Raw genomic sequence first — 22711 nt, 5'->3', positions numbered from 1 at the left:
TCCCTCTGTCCATATCGCCTAATAATTATTAGCATTGCCAAGATTTACCAAAGCAAAATGTTAATCTGTGATATTTATACTATAAGGTATAGGAAAGGGAATGCTCTCCTCTTTATTGAACCATGTCATTTATATTTATATTGATATAGTTAAATACACACACATATCCATTTAATAAATACTAATCTATACCTTTAGGAAATGTGTATGTCAATGAATAGCCCTGAAATCTGTCGCTGCGATTACAAGTGCCGGATCAGGGTGAGGATTTTAAAGCTCTAGCATTTTCTTATTCCTAAACATTTCCTATTTTTAGTTGAGCTGACCGATCTTCTTTGCGCTTTATTTCAAGTTCTGATATAACAATTATACCCAGTAGATCTTTCTATGCATGAACGCGATTTTTACAGATAAAAATAACGATAACAATGCTAGTTATAGAAGTGATTCGAATATTCTTTTTTTGTCCGATAAGTAGCAGCGGTGTGTGTGGGATGTACATGGCAGTGTTTTACCGCAGTCAGAGAGAGATTGAACCACAAAAGAAGAAAAGTGTTCTGGTTCTGTGGAACTATGAGAAGTGCATGTCCCCCCCCCCCCCCCCAGCCCTAGTCTGTGCGTCTGGACTCCAATCAGAGGCCTGACCTTGAGAGCTTTGGGTTATCAGTCGCTCGATCTGCTCGGGAAAATCAGATTTCCTTTGCCTCTGCCAAACACTGACATTCACCTTTTCACTCCCAGGAATCAGACATGGAAACCTGCTCCTCCAAGTGGAGGTACATGAAGGAAAAGCTAGGCGTCCCTGGCAAATGACATGCATTGTTGCTGCTACCGCAAAATAACTGTCTGTGACTTGATGCAAAAAAACTGCCCACTTTTGTTTGGAAACTGCCAACTTCCGCGGCTCTGACATTCATGGCAAAGTCTCGCAAATTAGGGGGGATGCGTTAATAATATAATAATGGGGGGGGCACCGATTTATGTTTATTTGACATTGTCTCTTTTTCTTTATATTTGTTTGTCTGTCTGTCTGTTATCTTTTTCTAACACTCTCCAAAGCTTGCATTGTGCCAACCGATAGCAGGAGATAATCAGACTGGATGACTAATTGGTGTAACTCTTCCATCACCAGAGTGAAGAATCAGCCCTCCCACAGTGAGTGAACAATGAGAAATCTGAGAGGCTGATCAGTCGGTGTCTGGATTTACATCACCCCCAGATCCAACACTGAAGAATAGTTGCCCCTACACTGGGACCTACTCTACAAACGTGAGTGGCATCCATCAATCAAAAGATACTCTGCCTGTGCCATTGGGAGAAACCTGTGCCTGTCATGTCTATATAGACATCCCCCTTCAGTAAGCTCTTTGCTCATAAAGTATCCCAAATAAGAGTATGATTATGAGGACCCTCATGCCTGTGTATCAAAGGTCTCCATTTACTGGTTTACTGCTCTTACACACAGACAGGGAAAACTCATCCCAGGCCATTACCCTAAAATCTTTGTTTAGGCAATTTTGAAATTTTTAAAGCTTTTCAAAATGTCAAGTTTATTGCTTCACATTTTTAAAAGCTAATTAAAATAAAAATAAAAAAAAAAACCTGGAGGTCTGTGTAATTTTATATCAAATAAATTCTAGCACAGCAATATGAAATCAAGTAGGAGAGAAATACAAAGCAGCCAGACATTGTCCTATAAACAAAAATGCAGGCAGATACATCAGATGTGTCTCAAATTCAGTGATTTGCAAAATAATCGAAGACAATCTTAGGATTTTGCCATCTTTTGCCAGATGTGCCTTTACTGTTAGCTAGTGTAGAAAATCATGGGTTTTAAATCAGGCCTGTGACTTCTGTGAAAGGGTTTTTATAGATAGTATCTCAGTAGTAAAGCATTAGAGGGTGGATGCTTTTTGAGAGAAAGAAGAGATATTACTGCACACATAACAGCAAATACACATCTTTATTTATTATTATTAACCTTAATTTATACAGCTGTAACATTTTCCACAGGGATTATACATCATTCACATCAGTCCCTGTCTCAAGTGGAGTTTACAGTCTAAGGTCTATATCACATTCACACACAGTAGGGTCAATTTTATCCGCAGTCAATTAACCTCTCTGTATGTTTTTGGAGTGTGGGAGGAAAGTGGAGTGAGGAAACCCACACACAGGCAGAACATACAAACCCCTTGCAATGCCCTGGTTGTAGCAATTATAGAAGATCAGTGGATGTAACATATTTTCTATTTGTAAAATAACTACCTTGTAGGAACAGCACCAACACAACACAGCAGCAATATATAAATTTCTGCCACCTATAATAAGCATATCCCTCTCACCTGGCATGTGTATGGTATGTGTGATACAAGAGGCTAGTATTGAAAAATCCATTTCAGAGTTGCATGTCAAACAATCTTTTGTACAGATGCAACTAAACAAAAATGCTACGTAATTAGAAAAAACTGCATTGTGGAAAAGCACAGTGAATTACACAGGATTCAATGAGTCTTCAGGTGGCAGTTTGTACCAGTGTATAAATCTGTGTACATTTGCTTGCTCTATCAGTATTTTACTACTACTTCTTCTTACAGTAGGCTTCACACACACCAGAGACAGGGTGCTTAGGCACAGGGGTTAATATGGCAGATACAGGGTTTTGCTTGGATTATAATTGTAATTCTGCATAGACAGGGCTTGGGTGGCACGTGGCAGTGATAGGGTGTTAAATACAAAGTTTGAAAAATACACTTTTGGGTTAATTTTAGAGAGACAGGACACTAGGTGCAATGCACAGACAAGTTGCTTGTGTGGCAGGGTGTGGATGTAATGCTGCAGACATTGGGTATTCGTGTAACACAGTGTGTTTGTGTAATTAAGACAAGCCTAGTGTATGTTCCCTCTAAACCATGTGCATGTACACAAATTTGTAGGCTAACACACAACTAATTATGGTTGGCTCAAAGAATTTTCAATGACAGAACATCATTTTGTTCTTATTCTGACTTATCCAATTCACTTGCACAGTTTTTTAACACTACAAATATAAGATCACATATGTGATTACATTTTTTTTTTAATGGCAGGGTGCTAGAATGGCATAGAGAAGGTGTTAGTGTAGGGTGCTTGTGTAGAATAAACAGGGTGTCAGCATAGATTTATAGCCAGCAAGTCCTAGGCACAACCACCCTTATCAATCCCCTTCTTCTGTCTGATTGGTACATGAGCAAAAGTTTTTGCACATGCATGAATCAGATAGGAGTTGGGTATATAGAATTTTTTTTGTATGTAGGCACCTGAGCCATGTCCCCTCAAAGCTGCTGCTGTAGACACAAACCCTGAGGTGCATATATAGAAACTATGGCCCTGGATGTTAGTGTGGCATAGACAGAGTACTATGTCCTGTGTAAAGATATACTGTACATAAGATAAGGTGGCTTCTATGGTAGAGATGCTGCATTAATATTGCAATGAGCAGGCATACATGTGTCAGAGTTAGTGCAGCACTTAGATGGTGTTTGTGTGTCACAAATAAGGAGTTTGTGTGGTTAATGTGAGACAGGTTACTGCTGTGGCAGAAATAGTGAGTTAGTGAGACACAGGTAGGGTACAAGTATGGTACAGACAGAGTGCTAATGTGGCAAAGATATGGTTTTGCCTTGGTAGAGAGAGTGTTTATATGACTCGTATGGTGGCAGGTGCAGGGTGAAGCACAGAGTGTTGGTATGGCAGAGGTAGGGTGCTAGTGTGGTACAGACAGGGTGCTTACACGTTGCAATGTTGATACAGTGGGACCTGGGCTAATGGAGGCACTTCACTTTATAGTTTACTCAATAAAGAAGATCAGAGCATATGCTTCAGGGGGTTACAGGCTTTAAACTGTCCAGCATTTTTGTGTTTGGGGGATCTCACTGCTTTCTCAACTTTTACTGTAATGTAACACAGCCGGACCCATTATAGTGTGGAAACACAGCAGACAAAAACGTAATGAGGTGCAAAGTCTGTTCTTTTCATATTAACCAATGAAAATGTAGAAATTTTGAAATGACTGTTGCCATGGGTTACTAGACCTGGAGCAAACTTTACAACTCCTATTACATCACCCTTTTTACTTCTAGTAAAAACTGTTTGTAACATCCTACTGATGTTTTTGTCCCACAAAATGAAGCAAACCATTCCCCATAATGATATATGTCTCTGTCATTCCTGTCTAGCGCCCCAGTCTTGTCATGCCTCTTTTTTTTTAATGATTAGATCTGCTATTAATCATAGGCACAGCTGATCTCTTTGGGCACTACAATAGATTCGGTAATGCAGCAAGCGATGGCTTATGTTTTTTTGTTCTATAACATTTTTCTAGCAGATTGTACAATTATTTCATTATAAAGTTACAGCATAGTGTATGTACAATGCTCATTTGCACACTGGAAACCAAATGGCACAGCCTGTTTCGCTGGTGACCAGCAGGTGGCAGTATGCCAAATCGTAATAACTCATAGCCTGACTCATACCGGCTAAAAAGGTGAAATTGAGTGTTACCTTTTGAGATCTCTCATTGCCCTTGCAAATAGATCATGTTCTATTCAGTGGACACAATCAACAGTTCTGCAATAAACTACAGCCATTGGGGAAACTGTGGCAAATACACTCTGGACTTTCACAGAAAATGTCCCCTTTTCTAAGTTTATCTCAGCACATGTTGATAGTCTATTAATCTTGTTTTCATAAATAAAGGATGAAATATGCCAGAAGCAACTCTTACATTTTCATGTCGTCAAACTCCGATTCCCTGTAGAAAACTTGTGGGTGGGAGAAAGCAAGTCAAAAATGTTCAGAAAGGAAAATCTCATTTATCATGGAATATTTTTTATGAAGAAGGGGGGGGGGTTCCATTTTAGTACTGAACGCCCGAGCTCGAGCAATTATCTACGTCACACACATAAAATGCTTTTAAAAGCTTTGGTGAGTATGGCAATAGAAATATATATATATATATATATATATATATATATATATATATATATATATATATATATATATATATATATATATATATATATATATAAATACACCCGTATATTGAATTTTGTGCAGCATTTATTTGTTTAAGGGGTTTTATGACTTTGCCAGTTGTATTTTCTTTAATATTCCATACAACAAACATTTTATCTGTAATAATTTAAATAAGAGAAATTCGGATTTCCCCCTAAAAGTCTCAATGATCATATTTGGAAAACTGCCACGGAAAAAAAAACCATTGGATCATTTATTGCGAATGCAGTTGATTTCAGGGATGCTGCATCCTAAAATGTGTGTGACCCATACAAATCAATCACAAGCCCGCACATAATCTGTATGAATGAAGGGAAAATGGACGTGGATTATTTGCCAAATCCTGGGCTAGTGTAGCTGAAGGCAGCGGTGAGTTGGGCAATGTTTGCCTCCTAGAGGTTAAAGTATTATTTAGAAGCAATGAATGTGGGGAGTACTTGGGGGTTACTCTTTAACCAACAACTATTTGGCGACAAACATTTTATTGCTGTCTGCAAACAAATCTTTTATACTTAGATCCCTGCCCTAAAACCCTAATGACCAGATTCATCATTGCTTTTAAAAAAAAATGTTCTTTCTTACATAAAAAAATGTAAACTCGTTTCTAATCACTCTCTCTTTAAATAGATGAAATTTGGTGGTCTTATTTCCACCAAAGTGTCCACACATCTTTCTGTCTACAGCGCTAGAAGATTGTCTGGACTCTTTAAACCAATTTTACTGTCACCTTGAATGAATGGTCAAATAGAACTCTGTGTGCTGCTCCTGGGAATGAAATCTGTGAAAGCAACTTCATGAAAACTCCCCTTTATAGTATACAGAGCACTGTTTTAACATGATATATATATATATATATATATATATATATATATATATATATATATATATATATATATCCATTATTTATATATATATCCATTTATATATATATATATATATATATATATATCCATTTATATATATATATATCTTTTTATATATATATATATATATATATATATCCATTTATATATATATCCATATATATATATATATATACACACACACACACACACACATATATAATTGCAGAGGCTGAGTTCAATTTCTCTCCAGAACGCACTGTAAAAATCTGCCAATTAATTAAACCTGTCCTTTAAGAAACACGCTGTAATTACACCTTAATTAAAATATGTCCTTTAGGAACTCCATGTTATGGCACCTGAATGAAATTAATCAATAATCATTATCATCAATAAACGCTGCATTAAAACTAGCACCTTAAGTAAATCTCCCCATTATTAATTAAGAATGAAAATATTCCAATGAATAAAACATTTTTTAATAACACTAATAGCACCTGTACTGAATCTGTCCATTAACAACTCGCTGAAGCATCTGAATGGCCATTAATATTGTAAAAGAATGTGAATGGAACCTATTAAAACTAATATTGTAGTAAGACTTGAATTAATTATATCCATCCTTGTAATAGCACCAAAACAGAAATAGCAGCTGAATAAAATCTTCTATTTGAAACGTTCTCGGAATTAAAAACTGATCGGATTTAGTAACTGTCTCTAATAGCAGCCCAGTGTAATTTACCCACTGAAGTTTATAGCAACAGAACCTTGTATTAAAACCCATGTATTGGTGAACGAGTGACATGTGCTCTTTCATTACTTGCTGCAAGAACACCTGAATAAAATACTTGTCTGTATATAAAGCTGCCCAAAATGATACAGGCTTGATGCTGCCCACATTTACTAGATTGAAAAGAAGGATAGAGAAATTTTACCAAAAATGTCTAGACATTTTATCAGTATATTCGTCATTGTTACTAGCTGTTTGCTGGGTCTGCAACAACTTTGTTTTTTTTCTGAATTATAAAGCAATTTTGCTATTACTGAACTGAAACTATGTTATTTCATTTTTTAGTTGGTTATTTTCTGTCTCCCTTGTTCGCCTGCTGTGACTCCAATGTTGTGTTTATGCACATTCGCTCCAAATCATCAAAAAAGGAAGATGAAGACATTGCCATTCGTTTAGTAAAACATTTATTTGCTGAGATACACATCAATTAACAAGAATAAAGGAAACGGTACAATAACGTTCACAAATAATAATAGTAGTCTCTCCGCATATGTAGCCTATAAATAGAGTGAACTGAATACATATTAATCAGCTCTAATTGCATATATTATTAAAACGCACCTCTGCCCGAATTAATAATTCACTGGCAATAGTGACCCTTATAAACGCCATTAAATATTTACACTTGCTAAAATATTAACAAATTAACAACTCGGGGCTATTCTTTACAATCATATTTAATAATATAAATACCTTGGAAGGACCAACATCTAGTTGGTCAACTATTATTGAAAGCCTGGGTAGAATGAGGAGATGGGCCCTGCAAAATACAAACTTTCAGTTACAACAGATGCTAAAATGTAACCCAATAAAAGAAAAAACATGCTTATCTATCTATCTATCTATCTATCTATCTATCTATCTATCTATCTATCTATCATCTATCATCTATATATCTTCATATCCGCCCAATCACAGTGTGCAACGAATACAACCAATCAGATACGAACAATGCATATGGGTCTCTGCCAATTTGCTATATTTGTCCTTGCTCAGGAAGTTCATTATTAGTACCCATTTCTGTAACTTGGGGGGTATGTGCTGCCATACTGAGCAGGAGCTATTTGTGTTGCCTATCTGTGGAGCAGAAAGAAAGGTAAGTCGGTTATTAGTATTATTTATGCCAACTGCTGTGTCTCAGCTATTTTTTTTTAAAAAAAATATATAATAATAATAATGATAATAATAATAATAATGCTTCTAGTTTCCATGATTCCTGAAAATATTTCAAGCACTTCGTATATTTTATAATCTTCAGTATACATTTAACTACACTGTCGCCATTGGAGGTGAAACTGGCCATAAATAGAGACCGCCGTTAAATATCCGCCTGCATCTATCAATATATCTATATTTATTTCTTCATGGATGTAACCTTACAACCTGACAGTGCTGGGAAGAACGCGTGAAAGATCCAAGGCGGATAAATAAAACACACACATATAAGAACTTTTTAAAAAGGTCCTTAGTCTAAATTGGGGGTCGGTACTTGCCCTGACTACCAATCTGGTAAAAATTTCCTCCATCCATAATTTGGCAGAGAAGCAGATACAGGCTGATATAACATGGGCCCTAGAGGTGTGAGATCCCCCTTCAAGGCAGCCTCCCCCGCGGAACTCCGGGCAGATAAATGATGACGTCAGGATGAGAGCTTTCCCCCGCGGGTACCTATTAAAGCGATGCCTACAGGCAGAGACAGAGAGAGCTTTGCCCATCATAGTCATGGAGATTATAATATATAAATACTAGTGAAATTTGTAGCTGTCCTCTGTCTGTGATTGGCATCACTTTTTTTCCCCAGAAACAATACACTTCCAGCCATAGGTACAACACATGTGGCAACTCTCATTTTCTTGCTATGCACCGGTTCTGCAGCCAACTCTATACAACTGACAATAGAACAGACATCTAATCTAACTCAATAAACAGATAATTATACTTTTTTTTCAACATGCTACTTTTGTTCCAACAAAACCCTCCCATAGCGCAGTCCAAAAATGTTTGTTGCTAAATCGCAGCGATAACAACGACATTCCCACAGTTCCCTAAAAAACATGCGCTGCTGAGCGAAGAACATGCCGAGCAGGACAAGGTCGGAGCAAGTTGCTACAAAGTTACAATCGCCTGACAAAAGTGAGAATTAAATTCAGGGTAAAGAGACAGAGAGACAGGTATAGAGAGAATTAGAAGACAGAGAGTGGGAAATATAAGACTGATCCAGTATCGTGTCTTTAGAGCGATCCTTGTGTACTGCCCTTATTATGGGAAAGCGACAATCGTCCTCAATCCCCTGTACAAAGAGTGCAACCTTGGTGCAGGGATCAGTGTGAGTGTAGCCGTATATTAGATCAGGGGAGATCAATGATCAGCAGAGCCGCTCTCTGTCCCTCGACTTCTTCTTTCTTCCCCCCGGCGTAAGGTCTCCATTGAGTACAGCTGCACCACTGACACCTCTCCTGCTAAACACATACAATAAGTGGGGGCTGGAATGACCCCCCAGGCAGCAGCAGATCCACAGCAGCAGCAGGTTCTCTTGTCCTTCCTATTTTGGTCTCTCTCTCTCCCTCCTCCTGTACATGTTTTTTTCTTCCTGTGCAGTGACAGACCGTCCCCTCCCATATCACAATCACATCGTCTCCTTTTCTCCTGCTCGGGACTGAAATGGCTGCATGAGAGATTTGGGCTCCTGGGGGGTGTGGGGGAAGAGAAGAAAAAAAAAAAAGCTCAGATGAGGAAAGGAAGGAAGGAAGGACAGCCCCAAAGTCCTGATCAGTCCTGGCTGTGTGTGGCGCCTGTGCCAGTCACTCTGTGTTGCTGCTGCTGCAACTGCCACTGCCGCTGCCAGGCTGAAGTCGTCACTCTGATCCTGTCACTTCTCTAGTGCATCTCAGCTGCCTGCTTCCAACTCTTCTCACTTGCCATTCCCGCTCTCCATTCCCACTCTCCATTCCCTTGCTCCGTGCCAAGGTGTCGGGGGCACTCTGGGAAGCCTCCTCTACACACACAACTGCCAGATCCGCGACTGCCACATGACCTCTCCACCCTGATCCCAGCTCCTCTCTCCTCCTTCTCCGCAGCCAGACACTGAATAACCCGACGCAGGAGCAAAACGAAACAAGTTGGCACAGTCAGCGCGACGGAATAAGCACCCCGAGATACCTGAAAGGGGAAGAGAAAACTTCTAACCCTGGAGTCTTTACTCATGATCCATGGGCAGAGTTACAGCCCATCCCAGGCAACCTACAGACAGGCTTCTCTAAGCAGTAAGTACCACAATAAGATTTAACTTATACACTATTTATGATACTTTATATATTTTTCAATATAAATATTGAAACACACACATCAGTATATAATAATGTAAGATCTAATTAATAAGTGTTTCCTTGATTGAGAAATCCTGGTTTGCTTCAGCATTTTTCTAAGTATATATATATATATATATATATATATATATATATATATATGGACTTTCTTTTGCTTTTCTATTAAAATCAGTTACTCTAACTGAGCCTGTTGAGTGCTGTATTTTTTATATATATAAATATATATATATATATATATATATATATATATATATATATATATATATATATATATATATTTCAATTATATTCTTTTTTTCTTTATTCTCTCAATGTTTATCCAATTCTACAAGAGGATAAAAGCCACAGGCACTAAGAACTCACACTATATTATTCATACTATTGTTGCTGGTTCATGAGCTGTGTGCCTGCCCCTATATAAATATATACATTTTAGTGCTCCGTAGAGGGCCCTTAAACTTTATGGTAGCGCCTACTCCTTTATAGATCTGAGTGTATAAGACAACAGCGTGCGAGCAGCAAGCCGCTGCTATTTAACTTGGAGAAGTTTTTTTTTTTTTGCTAAAACAAAAACTTGTACAGAACTTTTTACTTTTCATTTAAGATTTTAAATGTATAGCCAAAATGGTTTGTGGACATTTTAACTCACCCCCCCCACAAATCAAATAACAATTGAACCCCAGCAACAACTTGATTTTCAGTGATTTCCTGATGCCTGGCTGGATCTAGGCCTACGTGCCATTTAAAGGCATCATTTACCTGCGTATCTACTGTTGTTCAATGTGATTAACTTTTTTTATGAGGTTAGTAAACTTTGGGTACACCCTACATGGATTCTGGTTGGTATATATGTATATATATATATATATATATATATATATATATATATATATATATATATATATATATATAAACATTACACTCACTGTGTATTATTCAGTAGCAAGTTTAATTTTGTAACTTTTAGGAATGTATAAAAGGTAATGGAGATTCTTTATAACTAGATCCATTTATTATTCATGCTGTGTATAATTGTATGGTGTGTGTGTGTATTTCTCTGTATACAAATGTATGCTTAAGTGTGTCTTTATATATTTTTTGTTATAATATTCTAAATTTAATGTTAAAAATACTTTGTTTTTCCTGTAATTGTAATGTTTTGATTCTGGAAGGAAATTTCCAGTATCTCCTTTAAAAGTTTACATAAAACTTGCTAGATTGTATCTAGCACACAATGCTTGCCTTTGTGGTTTAATCTTCGTCCATCTAGAGAAGAGGATGTGCGAGACCTTTGCTTTATATCGTTCTTTTTTTCCCTTAACCCCTCGCTAGATCCTTTTTATTGTGAGCTGCCCGGGAGAGCATTGTCCCCTAACCAAAAGGGCATGGAGGGGAGAAGTGAGAGTCCCAGCCTGAGGGACAGCCCGGACAGAGGGAGCAACAGCCCAGAATCTAAAAGTCCTCCCCCCAAAATGGCCAGATTGGAACAGAATGGTAGCCCAACAGGAATCAGGGGACGACCCAACGGCTCACTCAGCAAATCCGCTGGAGGTAAGAAAGTAATAATTGTCTGCAAAAAGCTGTGACCAAGTGAGAACATTGTCTTTGGGTGTCAGGGTTCATCTTGACTCTAGTCTTTTTGCCTATGGTGTAGCATTACAGGAAGTTAGTTCTGGTGTGTTGTGGCCTTGTGATTGCTGTTGTAAATCAAAGAGTGGGGTGACCCAAGGGTTGGTATGTTACGGGCACTTTGCCACTTTGAGTTCAGTTGTTGGCAGCTCCATGTCACTAGGAGCTAAAAGATTCTAGCTATTCCTCGAGAGCTGATTTTTCCCCCTCCTTGCTCTTCCTGTTCAGCCGTACGTTGTGCAGAATGCTCATCAGATGAGGATACAGTTACATGGACAGGCTTTCTGTAGCGAGGGATAATGTTGAGAAGCTGGCGCTCTGCACATGATGATTGAAGATGCATTTACATTAGCTGCTGGTAATGCATTTGCACCCTGAACTCAGAATTGTAGTTTTTATCACAGATATGGCAGCCATGCCTGAAAAGCTGCTTTTGTGTATTTTACTAGCTAAGATTAATGTTTTTTTTCTTTGTGTTTACATACTCAGGTCATTGTCAGAATGCTCAGTATCATATATAATGGCAATAAGGCACATAACTAACTATTTAGAATTCACCCTGGTGTTTTGCTTAGAAACAGCGGTAAATTCTTGCTTTAAAATGCAGACGAATAATAATAGCATTAGGCTTGCTGACTGATAAACTTTAGCTTTTTGTGCATGTTTAATAGTGGATTTCAGTGAATTCAAAGCGTGAATGCATTTAATATTTGTATTATTGGTTTATTATGATTCTCTTTTATAACAACATATAGGCAAATTCTCTTACACCTTTTGTGCACATTCTTAAGAAAATATTTAAAATATTTGCATGGTACAGTGTGTGCAGAGGAGCCAGTATATATATATATATATATATATATATATATATATATATATATATATATATATATATTTATTTATTTATTTATTTCCTGCTGTATGGAAACAGGGCCCTGCCTCCTTACTCTTCATTTCTATTGTATTTCCAGTACTAAAGAGTCTATGTTCAACCTAATATTTCAAAAGTTTTATTTATTTATATGACAATTTTCTTAAAACCTCTTTACTTGCAAAGCAGCAAGACCCTTTTGAGAGGCGGCTATAAAACCATTATGATGTTTATAAAGACAGTTTATAGATATGTTTTGGAAAGCTTCTTACTTTGAAACTGAATTATGCATCGAGACAATGAAGTAATTTATGCTTTAATACTTAATATCCAACACTATTATACACACATTTCCACATATGCACAAATGGAGGTAGACACACTCAGATGCACACACATGCATAATTCTTGGTTCTGTATAATGTCTCTGCATTAGTGCGGCTACATCTGTCATGTCTATCTGTGTGTGTATGTGTTTGTATGTGTGTGTGTGTGTGTGTGTGTATATATATATATAAAGAGAGAGAGAAATATGTGTGTTTATATGTAGGCATATATGTTAAAGGTCATAGTCTGGGTGTGCATAGAATATATGTGTGTTTGTGTGAGTGTGTGCAATCAAAAACACTATTTGTGTTTTAATAATACAAAGACATTGATTCATCAATTCTGTTTCATATGTTCTGTTTTTTTAATGATCTTTGGAGTGAACACTGTTTAAACCACTGAGCAAATTGAACACCATTCCACTTATAGTGAGTTTCAGTTTACACACATAGCCACAAACAGCACTTTGAAAATGAAGAAGAGACGTGTAAATATCTCTGGTGCCAGGATACGTGATATTTAGGCTAATATTTCTAAGAATCCGTTCCTTCTCCGCCTTGCAGACGTCCTGGTGTGTGCCATGTGGCTCTGCTAATACGAATGACCCCTAGTGCTTGCTTTGACCGTTGCCCTTTAATCATTTGAAAATCATGTATAGATTCGTCTGGCCGATAGTGTTTAGTTTTCTAATTAACGTCACAAATCTGCAGACAGACCACACTTTGTGCTGCTGTGGTTCTGCTGTGCTGAACTCTGCCTGGAATCTGGAATCCTGCAGGGCTGATGGTGCAATGTTTTGCTTGTCATCGCAGCACAAAAACAGTTAAACTTTGGCAACTTATTCTTCATAAGGAAACAGTTTTTTTTGGGGGGGGAGCGGCAAACATTTTTTTTTCAAAAAATTGAAATAGGAGTTTTGTGCAAGGATTTTATTTTTTTTGTTTGCATTAAAATGTTTCACTAAGTATATGTAGCAGTATGTTAGTGTGAAGACACCATGTAATATCACATTTTATATATATATATATATATATATATATATATATATATATATATATATATATATATATATATATATATATATGCACATACTAACATGCACCAATATAAAAAAAGCCAACTGCGCATACACACACATATGTAACTATACGTGCAACTGCTTTTTAGAAAAACAGACTTTTGTCTTTTACAAAGGTGCAAATAAGTTGTAGAAATATAGTTTTGCTTGTATTTATGCCCATACTAACTGAAGTGGAATTGTTTTCATATTCAGTATTCTCAAAATGATCATTTATAAAGTTATAAATTCATCTAGAGTTATATCTATTTTATTCGCACACATATATGTATTTTTCTACATGAAAATAAAATGAATACTTTCCAAACGCATATAAGTATTGAAAAAAGTATGTTTGTAGACTGTACAGGTAAATTCGTACTTTGATGTTGCTCAAATATGGACACAACTGAGCGTGTACTCACTTTTTTGGTTGTTGAAGTCTACTATTAACATCTCACCTACATTCGTGGATGTTCAAGTTAATACTCTGGGTTAATTTATTGCTGTATGTGTTGATTCCGGGATCTTGGAGCACACGCATCTGAATTTCTCTTTGCATGTCTATAGTAATAAGTTTCTGCACTTTGGAAAAAATATTGTTCATTTCAGTTTAGTCCCTGCCCCAGCGGAACTTAATATCTTATTTATATTTTTAGAAGGCTAAATGTTAAGATATATTTCTTATACAGGTACGGGATCCGTTATCCGGAAAACCCTTGTCCAGAAAGCTCCGAATTAGGGAAAGGGCATCTTTCATAGACTCCATTTTATCCAAATAATCCAAATTTTTATAAATCATTTCCTTTTTCTCAGTAATAATAAAACAGTACCTTGTACTTGATACAATCTAAGATATAATTAATCCTTATTGGAGGCAAAACAATCTTATTGGTTTTTATTAATGTTTGAATAATTTTTTAGTGGAATTAAGGTATGGAGATCCAAATTATGGAAAGATCTGTTATCTGGCAAACCCCAGGTCCTGAGTATCCTGAGAATACAAAGTTAAATATATTAACAGGACCTGTGCATCACTCATTGTAATGGAGCACCAGCTCTAAGGCATGGTGTTTAGTATGGTGCCATGTTACTATACATTTTTACATTTACTTTGCAGTTTATTGTTGATATTTTGGTCTCAATCAAATATTTTGCAAATCAGTTGGCAATATAAAAGAAAGAGCAAAATACATATTTAATTACCTGAAAGCAATACTCAATTGTAACGAGATTGGGGATGAGAATCTTTGATAATTTAATGCTGTTATTTGATAATTGATTTACTTTGTTTGATTTTAGACCAAAAGCTTTTAGTGTAAGTAACCAGAAGGAATTTGGATTTAATTATAATTTTGTAATGATTATCAACCCTGCTCTTTCTTGCCACAAACAGATTGTGATCTGATAGAGTCTTGTATATCTGCTTCTAGATGCTCCTAATCATTTACATACATGTCATGATGCCAGGAGGAATATTTAAATAAAATAAGGGGTAAATAAGAAAATACATAGACGTCATAATCAGAGATAATAAAATAACCGGAACTTGTAAAACTTTTTCATAGATAATAGCTGAAGACTGAAATATATTGTGCTCATATCTTGCTTGCACTACTGGCTGAACCAGGGGTAGGTAATAGTGAAGAACTGAAATTGTCTTATTGTTCAGAACTTTCCCTTTTTATTTATTTATTTAACCTGCAGTAGATGCAGTTCAAGTCCTTAGCATGTGCTTATATCTGTAATGTTATAGTCATAACTATAAAATAATGAATTCAACTGCATGAGAGCATAAATAAAGTTGGAGTACGCCAAACCTAAATCTTCAGTCTTGTCCCTTTAGCTGGGATTTAAAGCAATCATCCAACATAGTGGCATTGTATCTGTTGAGCCTCCTTACCGCTGAGCATTGCCATAAGCTTTTAAATATGCACTGGATTCTGGAAATTGTCTGCAGTTTTTTTTTAAAAGAAGGATTTGCTTTTCTTCTAAGTCCAGAAACACAGATATGATGAACAAAAGATTTTGAAGAACTTGTCTAGTTTATTGAAATGATTGGGAACCAAGGAGATGTTCGCTTAGCGATTCTGCTACAAGTTTCTGGCCCAAAAGGAAAGCACCTGCCATTTTCCTAAAGATACATAGATGTTTAGCTCAGCATAGGCTTCCATTTGGTTACGCTTACTACATCTTTAATCTGTCACAGAAGATCATATTTTAAAAAGCTTGGAAACATTAAATAGGGTGGGCAGAACTTAAATGCAGGGTGAGTTTGGAGATGATTCCTGCCTATCATTTAAGGCACACCAAATTAGTAGGTTGTGTTTAAGTGCTATCAAGTGTATTAATTATTATATCTATCTATTTTTGAATGCTATATATATATAGCATTCAAAAAGATCAACAACACCGGGATTTTAGTGAAACAAATAAAATATTGTATTCATGAGTGCATATACATGCTATATATATATATATATATATATATATATATATATATATATATATATATATATATATATATATATATATATATATATATATATATATAATATTTATATTATATAATATATATTATACATGTAGTATTTATATATTAAGTATATTGTACTTGTGTATTGTATTGTGCATTAAGTATATTAAGTATATAAATTTATCAAGTATATTAAGTGTGTTTAAGTATTAAATGAGAGCACGGCTTTGCGTTGTATATTACATGTAATGAGCCCCACAAAAATTACTAGACTAGAATAATTTTTTCAATATAACTATAACTGAGATCAGGTTTGTTTGTGTTACTAAAAAATAAATGATCAACCAGTTGACTATGAAAGCTATACATTTACATTTTTGATAAATGAATGCTTAATGATTTTATGAATCTAATCTGTATCTATTTAGTTCTGAAAAAAACAAACACACTTACTTTCTCACTTTCCACACATTTTTTAAGTCGGGCCGAAATATTACATAATAACATTTTTGCACTAGAAAAAATCATATAAGTGTCGTTTTTCTGCATTCTGTTATTTCCTGTTTGTATCCAGGTTTTTTTTTTTTTTTTGAGTTTTTTGAGTGTATCCAGTGTAGCAGCATATAGATAGATAAAGAGAAAGCAAGAGAGCAAATGGCTATAGAGCAAAGTAGAGCAAAGTTTCATTATTATTCCAAATCATTTATACTAACATTTAGAATACTGTTGTTCTATTTTACTTAATGAAAATGGTGCAACTTAAACTTTGCATTCCTGGAAGACTAGGGTTTTTACTGCTTGAATCTTTACAAAGAAGCAGAGGCAGACTGCTATTTTTTCAAGGCTTAAAAGGACAGTAACATAAAAATAAAACGGAAGGGCTTTATATTCATTTAAATGTAGTGTAATATCACACTGTGTATATGATATTTATGAATACATACAAACAAACATGCGTGTATATAGTGTCCTGAAATGAAAACACTTTTTGGTTACACAAAGTCCCGTAGTTCGAGATTTCCCTCTGCTACAATTTCGCTCTCTTTCTTCATGTATATAAACTGCATATGCTCTTGTAATACTTATGTGCTTGCATGTGAAGCAACAATACTATTTATATAAATAAGTTCCTGTATATTCCTGAAGGCAGTCATTCAGAACCTGTAGGGCTTTACGGCCTATGCATCTATCGCATAAAAGCTATTGTATACAAAATAGCATACTGGCTGGCAAAAAATTTTTTATTTGCAGATGATATCCAAAAGTATAAAAATCTAAAAATATAAAGTATCTTTGCTTTTGAGAGATATTGACCCTTTAAAAGCACAAATAAATGGTGTCCAGTTATTTGACCTTATAAGACCACTCATTATGATTAATGATTCTTTTTGTGTTTAGTAGCATATTGTGTTGATCAGTTCTTTGCAACAAGTTGTAATACAATATACAATCACCTAATAAGACATTTATTGTGGCAAAACAGTATTTTCAGGCAGTGTACGTTATGGACAAAGGAACACATTCTGCTAAACTGATTATGAATGAACAAAGTTGTTTTGAGTGATTTAAATCTAAAACATCTAATGTCTTAATGCAAATAAAGAATTTTGGACACCATGATCAAATTTGTTATGGAATATAACATTATACAGGCTAATTAAATGTAGCTCCACAGGGGCAAATTTCTTGCCCATAGTCTCACTTGTCTTGGGGAACCTTAACTGCACAGTCATGCACATAATGATTACAAGAATTCAACTCATGCACTGAAGAGAAAGGCATAAAAGAGACATTTACCTACAGGGATGATTAAATAGGGTGGGGCTGTTAACTTGATCCATCCCGACGCATTTCACATTAATAGTTCTTTGTAGTCGTAACTTTATAATGGGTGCATATTTTCTACGGCTGCTAACTTTTGCCTGTTTTCCGTGGCATTTATGTTTGTGAAATTTCGAATATTAAACCAGTTTGTCTGGTTTTCGTTACAAAGTGTGTTTGTAATAATGATGTATGCATATGAAAGATCATAGGTGGCAAAGAATGATCATACTTTGCAGACTCATTTGGGAGTAATTCAAATATATATGTTACACAGTTCTATATGGATTTTTGCCTAGATTCTAAAAATATTTCTTGGGTGCAATGAACCTGTTTTATGTAAGAAAAGTGTTACCCTGCATATGTATAAAGTGTTACCCTGCATTATACTCTCTTTAGCTTATTTATTGTCTTATAAGGGAAGAGCACCCTACAGCCCTGCAAGGCTGGTTGTCTTATCTGCTGCAAAGGAGCTAATTGTTATTATATTGTTTTCAACCAAGGACACAATTGTGCAAGGTACAGGGTAATGGTATATTGTATTTTGATGTACATAAAGCCCCTTCATTTTTGGTGTTTACCGGTCATTTAAAAAGTAACTTTTTTTTTTTCACAAAATAATTCTTATTATTTTTTCTGTCAAAATAGTTCTATCAGTGTATAGCTACAATGCCTTAAAGAACGGCTGTTTTTAAACAAGTACCGACCTTTTTTTAAAAAAAAGTAGCATTTTCAAATATTCCTATTTAAATTTTGACCCTTGAAATGTTAAAACGCAATCCTCTCAAGTCGCCAAAGGCTTCTCAATTTCTTTTGGTAGCATCATGTTTTGTGGCTTTCCACACAATCTGTATAATATTTTAGAGGCATTTTTATTTTGTCCCTTACGAATAACCCAGTGTTACCGGATACAGTCAGAATCTCAGCCTAGTAAAGCCTGCATCTTAGAATCTTAACGTAACCCATTTGGGGTGCTGACTGCTGGCAGAGGATTATAACACCCCAAACACTATATAATGTTGTAAATCATTAGAACGTGTTCTCTCCACTGGACTCTAGGTTTGAGCGTAGGTGTTTAAAGTTTCCAAACAAAAGAAAAGTATCTTCTTTGGTAAAAAAAACATGGGTGCAAAAGTATGTTGATAAAGTGATATAATTACAGAGCTACCAGACTATGTTATGTTGGGCCAAATACCATAGTAATAAGGTTTTACCTATTAAAAAACAATTCTCAGATATGCATCCAGCCTTATGTATAGATTGATAAAGGACTCAGTTTGTTTTCTGAGGCAGCATGCCCTTTCTATGGCTTGTTATTATAGGACCTGTATTATTCATTAGCGATTATGATCCTTTAAAGATTTGTTTCCACTGTTGGTTCTATGTAAAAGCATTGCATACTTTCCTGTCTATTTTGATTCTTTTCATAGCCAATGTGGGCACTTTGCTAACGCCCATTTGAATTCCTGCAGTTTTTTAATGATGGAAATAGTATCAGGTAACTGCATGACTATTATGAAAACTGATTGGAAGAATTAAATATATATATATATATATATACATATATATATGCACATTTTTTTTTACATTTTGTTCAACGATAGTTAACATTTTTTGTGGAATTAGCTTCACTTGTGGTTACTGTATGTTCTTAATGTATGTGATTAATAAAAGCACATTTTTAAAGTTTACGTCATTCAAATAAATTGGATTTCTAAGGTTTCTTAAAAAAATGATTCCAACATTTGCAGTGCAAATAGAACGCTATGCAAGATCTTTGATACAGCTATATTTTAATGTGACTCATCATCGATCTAATTATGATGAAATGTTGCAAACCAAATTACTGGTGTTAAAAATACAAGCAATTTTGTTTACATTACCAACTTTTGATAAACTGAAATATAAAGGTATGGGACCTGTTTATCCAGAATGCTCAGGACCTGGAGTTTCCTGGATCTTTTCGTAATTTGGATCTTCATACCTGAAGTCTACTAGAAAATTATTTAAACATTAAATAAACTCTATAGACCGGTTTTGCCTCGCATAAAATATAATTATATATTAGTTTGGATCAAGTACAAGGTCCTGTTTTATTATTAAAGAGAAAAAGGAAATCATTTTTAAAAATATAGATCTTTCCGTAATTTGGAGCTTTCTGGATAACGGTTTCCGGATAATGGATCCCATACCGATATATATATATATATATATATATATATATATATATATATATATATATATATATATATATATTCAAACCTTAATCTGAATATGAGAATGAAACATTGGTTTTGTACAATAGACTTCATTTTATCCAAATAATTCAAATTTTTAAAAATGAATTCCTTTTTCTTTGTAATAATAAAACAGTACCTTGGTCCAAACTAAGATATACGTAATCTTTATTGGAATTAAAAGCAGCCTGTTGCCTTTATCCAATGTTGACATGATTTTCTAGAAAACTTAAGGTATGAAGATCCAATTAGCATTCTGGATGACAGGTCCCATACCTATATATATATATATATATATATATATATATATATATATATATATATATATATATATATATATATATATATATATATATATATATATATATATATATATATAACATCAGCTATATGGATAACATGGTTAATAAATAATGATTAATAATTTGCAGAGTGGTTCATAGGTCTTTTATCATAATACAAAAAGATATAACATGCCATGGATAATAATGTCCAGACATGGAAAAATAACCGAGAGAACTGAATATATCAGTATTTAGATTTATGCTTCCTGTATCCATACCCAGTGGGCTTATGGAATGTAAGTGACTGATGGTACAGCAAATTAAAAAGTCTGCCCAAATGCAATACAAAAATATATTGGGCTTGAGCAGCAGCTTAACGCAATAGCTGAACTTTCCGGTTGCCATGATTTTGATATGTATGATTGCATTTCCTGGTCTCTGTGTGCCTTTCTAAAGGGCATTGTGAAGGATATAGCATATGGGCCATTGTATTATGTATTACTTCTGAAACATAATGATTTATAATACAAAAATATATAAACGAGTGTTCTCAAATTGCATATAACCGTTAAAATGTGCACAGTAATTTAATATTATATTTGGGTTCCACGCCTCCTCTTTAAGCCCATTATGCACATGAGGCATTGCATTATTTCAGTTATTGCCTCCAAAAAAATACTCATTTAGTCTTGCTTTTCTATAGAGCTTAAAATGTCACCAAATGTAACAAAAGTAGCTCATAATTGTAAGTTATTTATGACCTGTTATTAGGGATGCTCCAAATCAAAGATTTGGTTCAGGATTCGGCCAGAATTCGGGCCTTTTCAGCAGGATTCGGATTTGGCTGAACCAAATCCGAATCATATTTTGCATATGCATATGCAAATTAGGGCCAGGGAGGGAAATCGCGTGCCTTTTTGTCACAAAACAAGGAAGTAAAAAATGGTTTCTCCTTCCCACCGCTAATTTGCATATGCAAATTCGGATTCGGTTTGGTATTCTGCCGAATCTTTCACGAAGGATTCGGGGGTTCGGACGAATCCAAAATAGTGGATTCGGTGCATTCCTATCTGTTAATAACCCTTCATTCTAATACTCTCCTCTGAAGACAAGATCTTAACAAATGTTCTGCATACAACATTTTACCATCTCACTACTGCTAATTCTTTATAATGACTGTTTTTTGGTTTAGTGTATATATATATATATATATATATATATATATATATATATATATATATATATATTTGTAATGTAATAGAAGTGCATGCTTGTCTCTAACAATATATATTGCATATATAACTTCACATTATTACTTGTGATTTTTCACCCACATCTTCCATTGTAAGAATATATATCCAGGAATCATTTGTGAGCCAATGTTCTGACATTGCGACACTGATCATGTGGTTTCATTGGCACTACTGTGTGGACCTTTTTTGCATGGATTTAAAGGAATGGAAGTCAAGAAAGTATGCAGAATTAAATATAACCTGCCTACAAGACAGATTACCCTTTGCTTTATAATGATTACATTCTTATTAGGGGTTCAAATTATTCCCAATTAAAATAGCTAAACACACACACAAAGGCATACAAAGAAATTCACTTACATACAAAGAACTGTAAAGCCTGGAGATTACTCCAGCCCTGGAAGCTTTGCCTGTCCAAGAATACATGATCCAAGCATAAAGTTATTAAGTGAATCTGCCATTCACAACATCTTATGACTTATTAAGCTCCTTTATTTTATTAGTCCCCATTGTTTCTGCTTACAGCCTATTCTATGTTTTCTAAGAAACCTGCTATTATTTTTTGATATTGTAATCATCTTCATCCAAATGTAGTGGGATTTTAGTATTTGACACCATTACATTACAGTTTTGTAGACGTTACCTCCTTTATCTATTGCTCAAACCTAGCAATATTTTGCTTGAATATCATAAGACTTAAAAATTCATGGTTTATTAGATTAATTTAATTTATCAACTTCATT

General features: G+C 35.0%; 1 protein-coding gene across 5 annotated transcripts in view; it reads left to right on the top strand.

Annotated features, from left to right (window-relative positions):
* The first annotated feature begins 1158 nt into the window (after window positions 1–1158).
* satb2.L (SATB homeobox 2 L homeolog) overlaps window positions 1159–22711 on the top strand; it is a 117494-nt gene continuing 95941 nt past the window's right edge. For 3 of the 5 annotated variants that reach the window (XM_041576202.1, XM_041576203.1, XM_041576199.1), the window contains exons 1-2: window positions 8721–9950; window positions 11346–11564. In XM_041576202.1, the coding sequence (XP_041432136.1) occupies window positions 9890–9950; window positions 11346–11564 (280 nt within the window). In that variant the 5' untranslated portion in view covers window positions 8721–9889. Of the gene's footprint in view, window positions 1270–7711; window positions 7784–8720; window positions 9951–11345; window positions 11565–22711 lie in introns of those variants that run through there. The other 2 variants (XM_041576200.1, XM_041576201.1) reach the window with 2 other exon arrangements.

Source organism: Xenopus laevis, chromosome 9_10L (assembly GCF_017654675.1).
Source record: "Xenopus laevis strain J_2021 chromosome 9_10L, Xenopus_laevis_v10.1, whole genome shotgun sequence".
NCBI classification, from domain to species: Eukaryota; Metazoa; Chordata; class Amphibia; order Anura; family Pipidae; genus Xenopus; species Xenopus laevis.
Note: the sequence above shows the minus strand (reverse complement) of the source record. Positions and strands in the feature narration are given on the sequence as shown.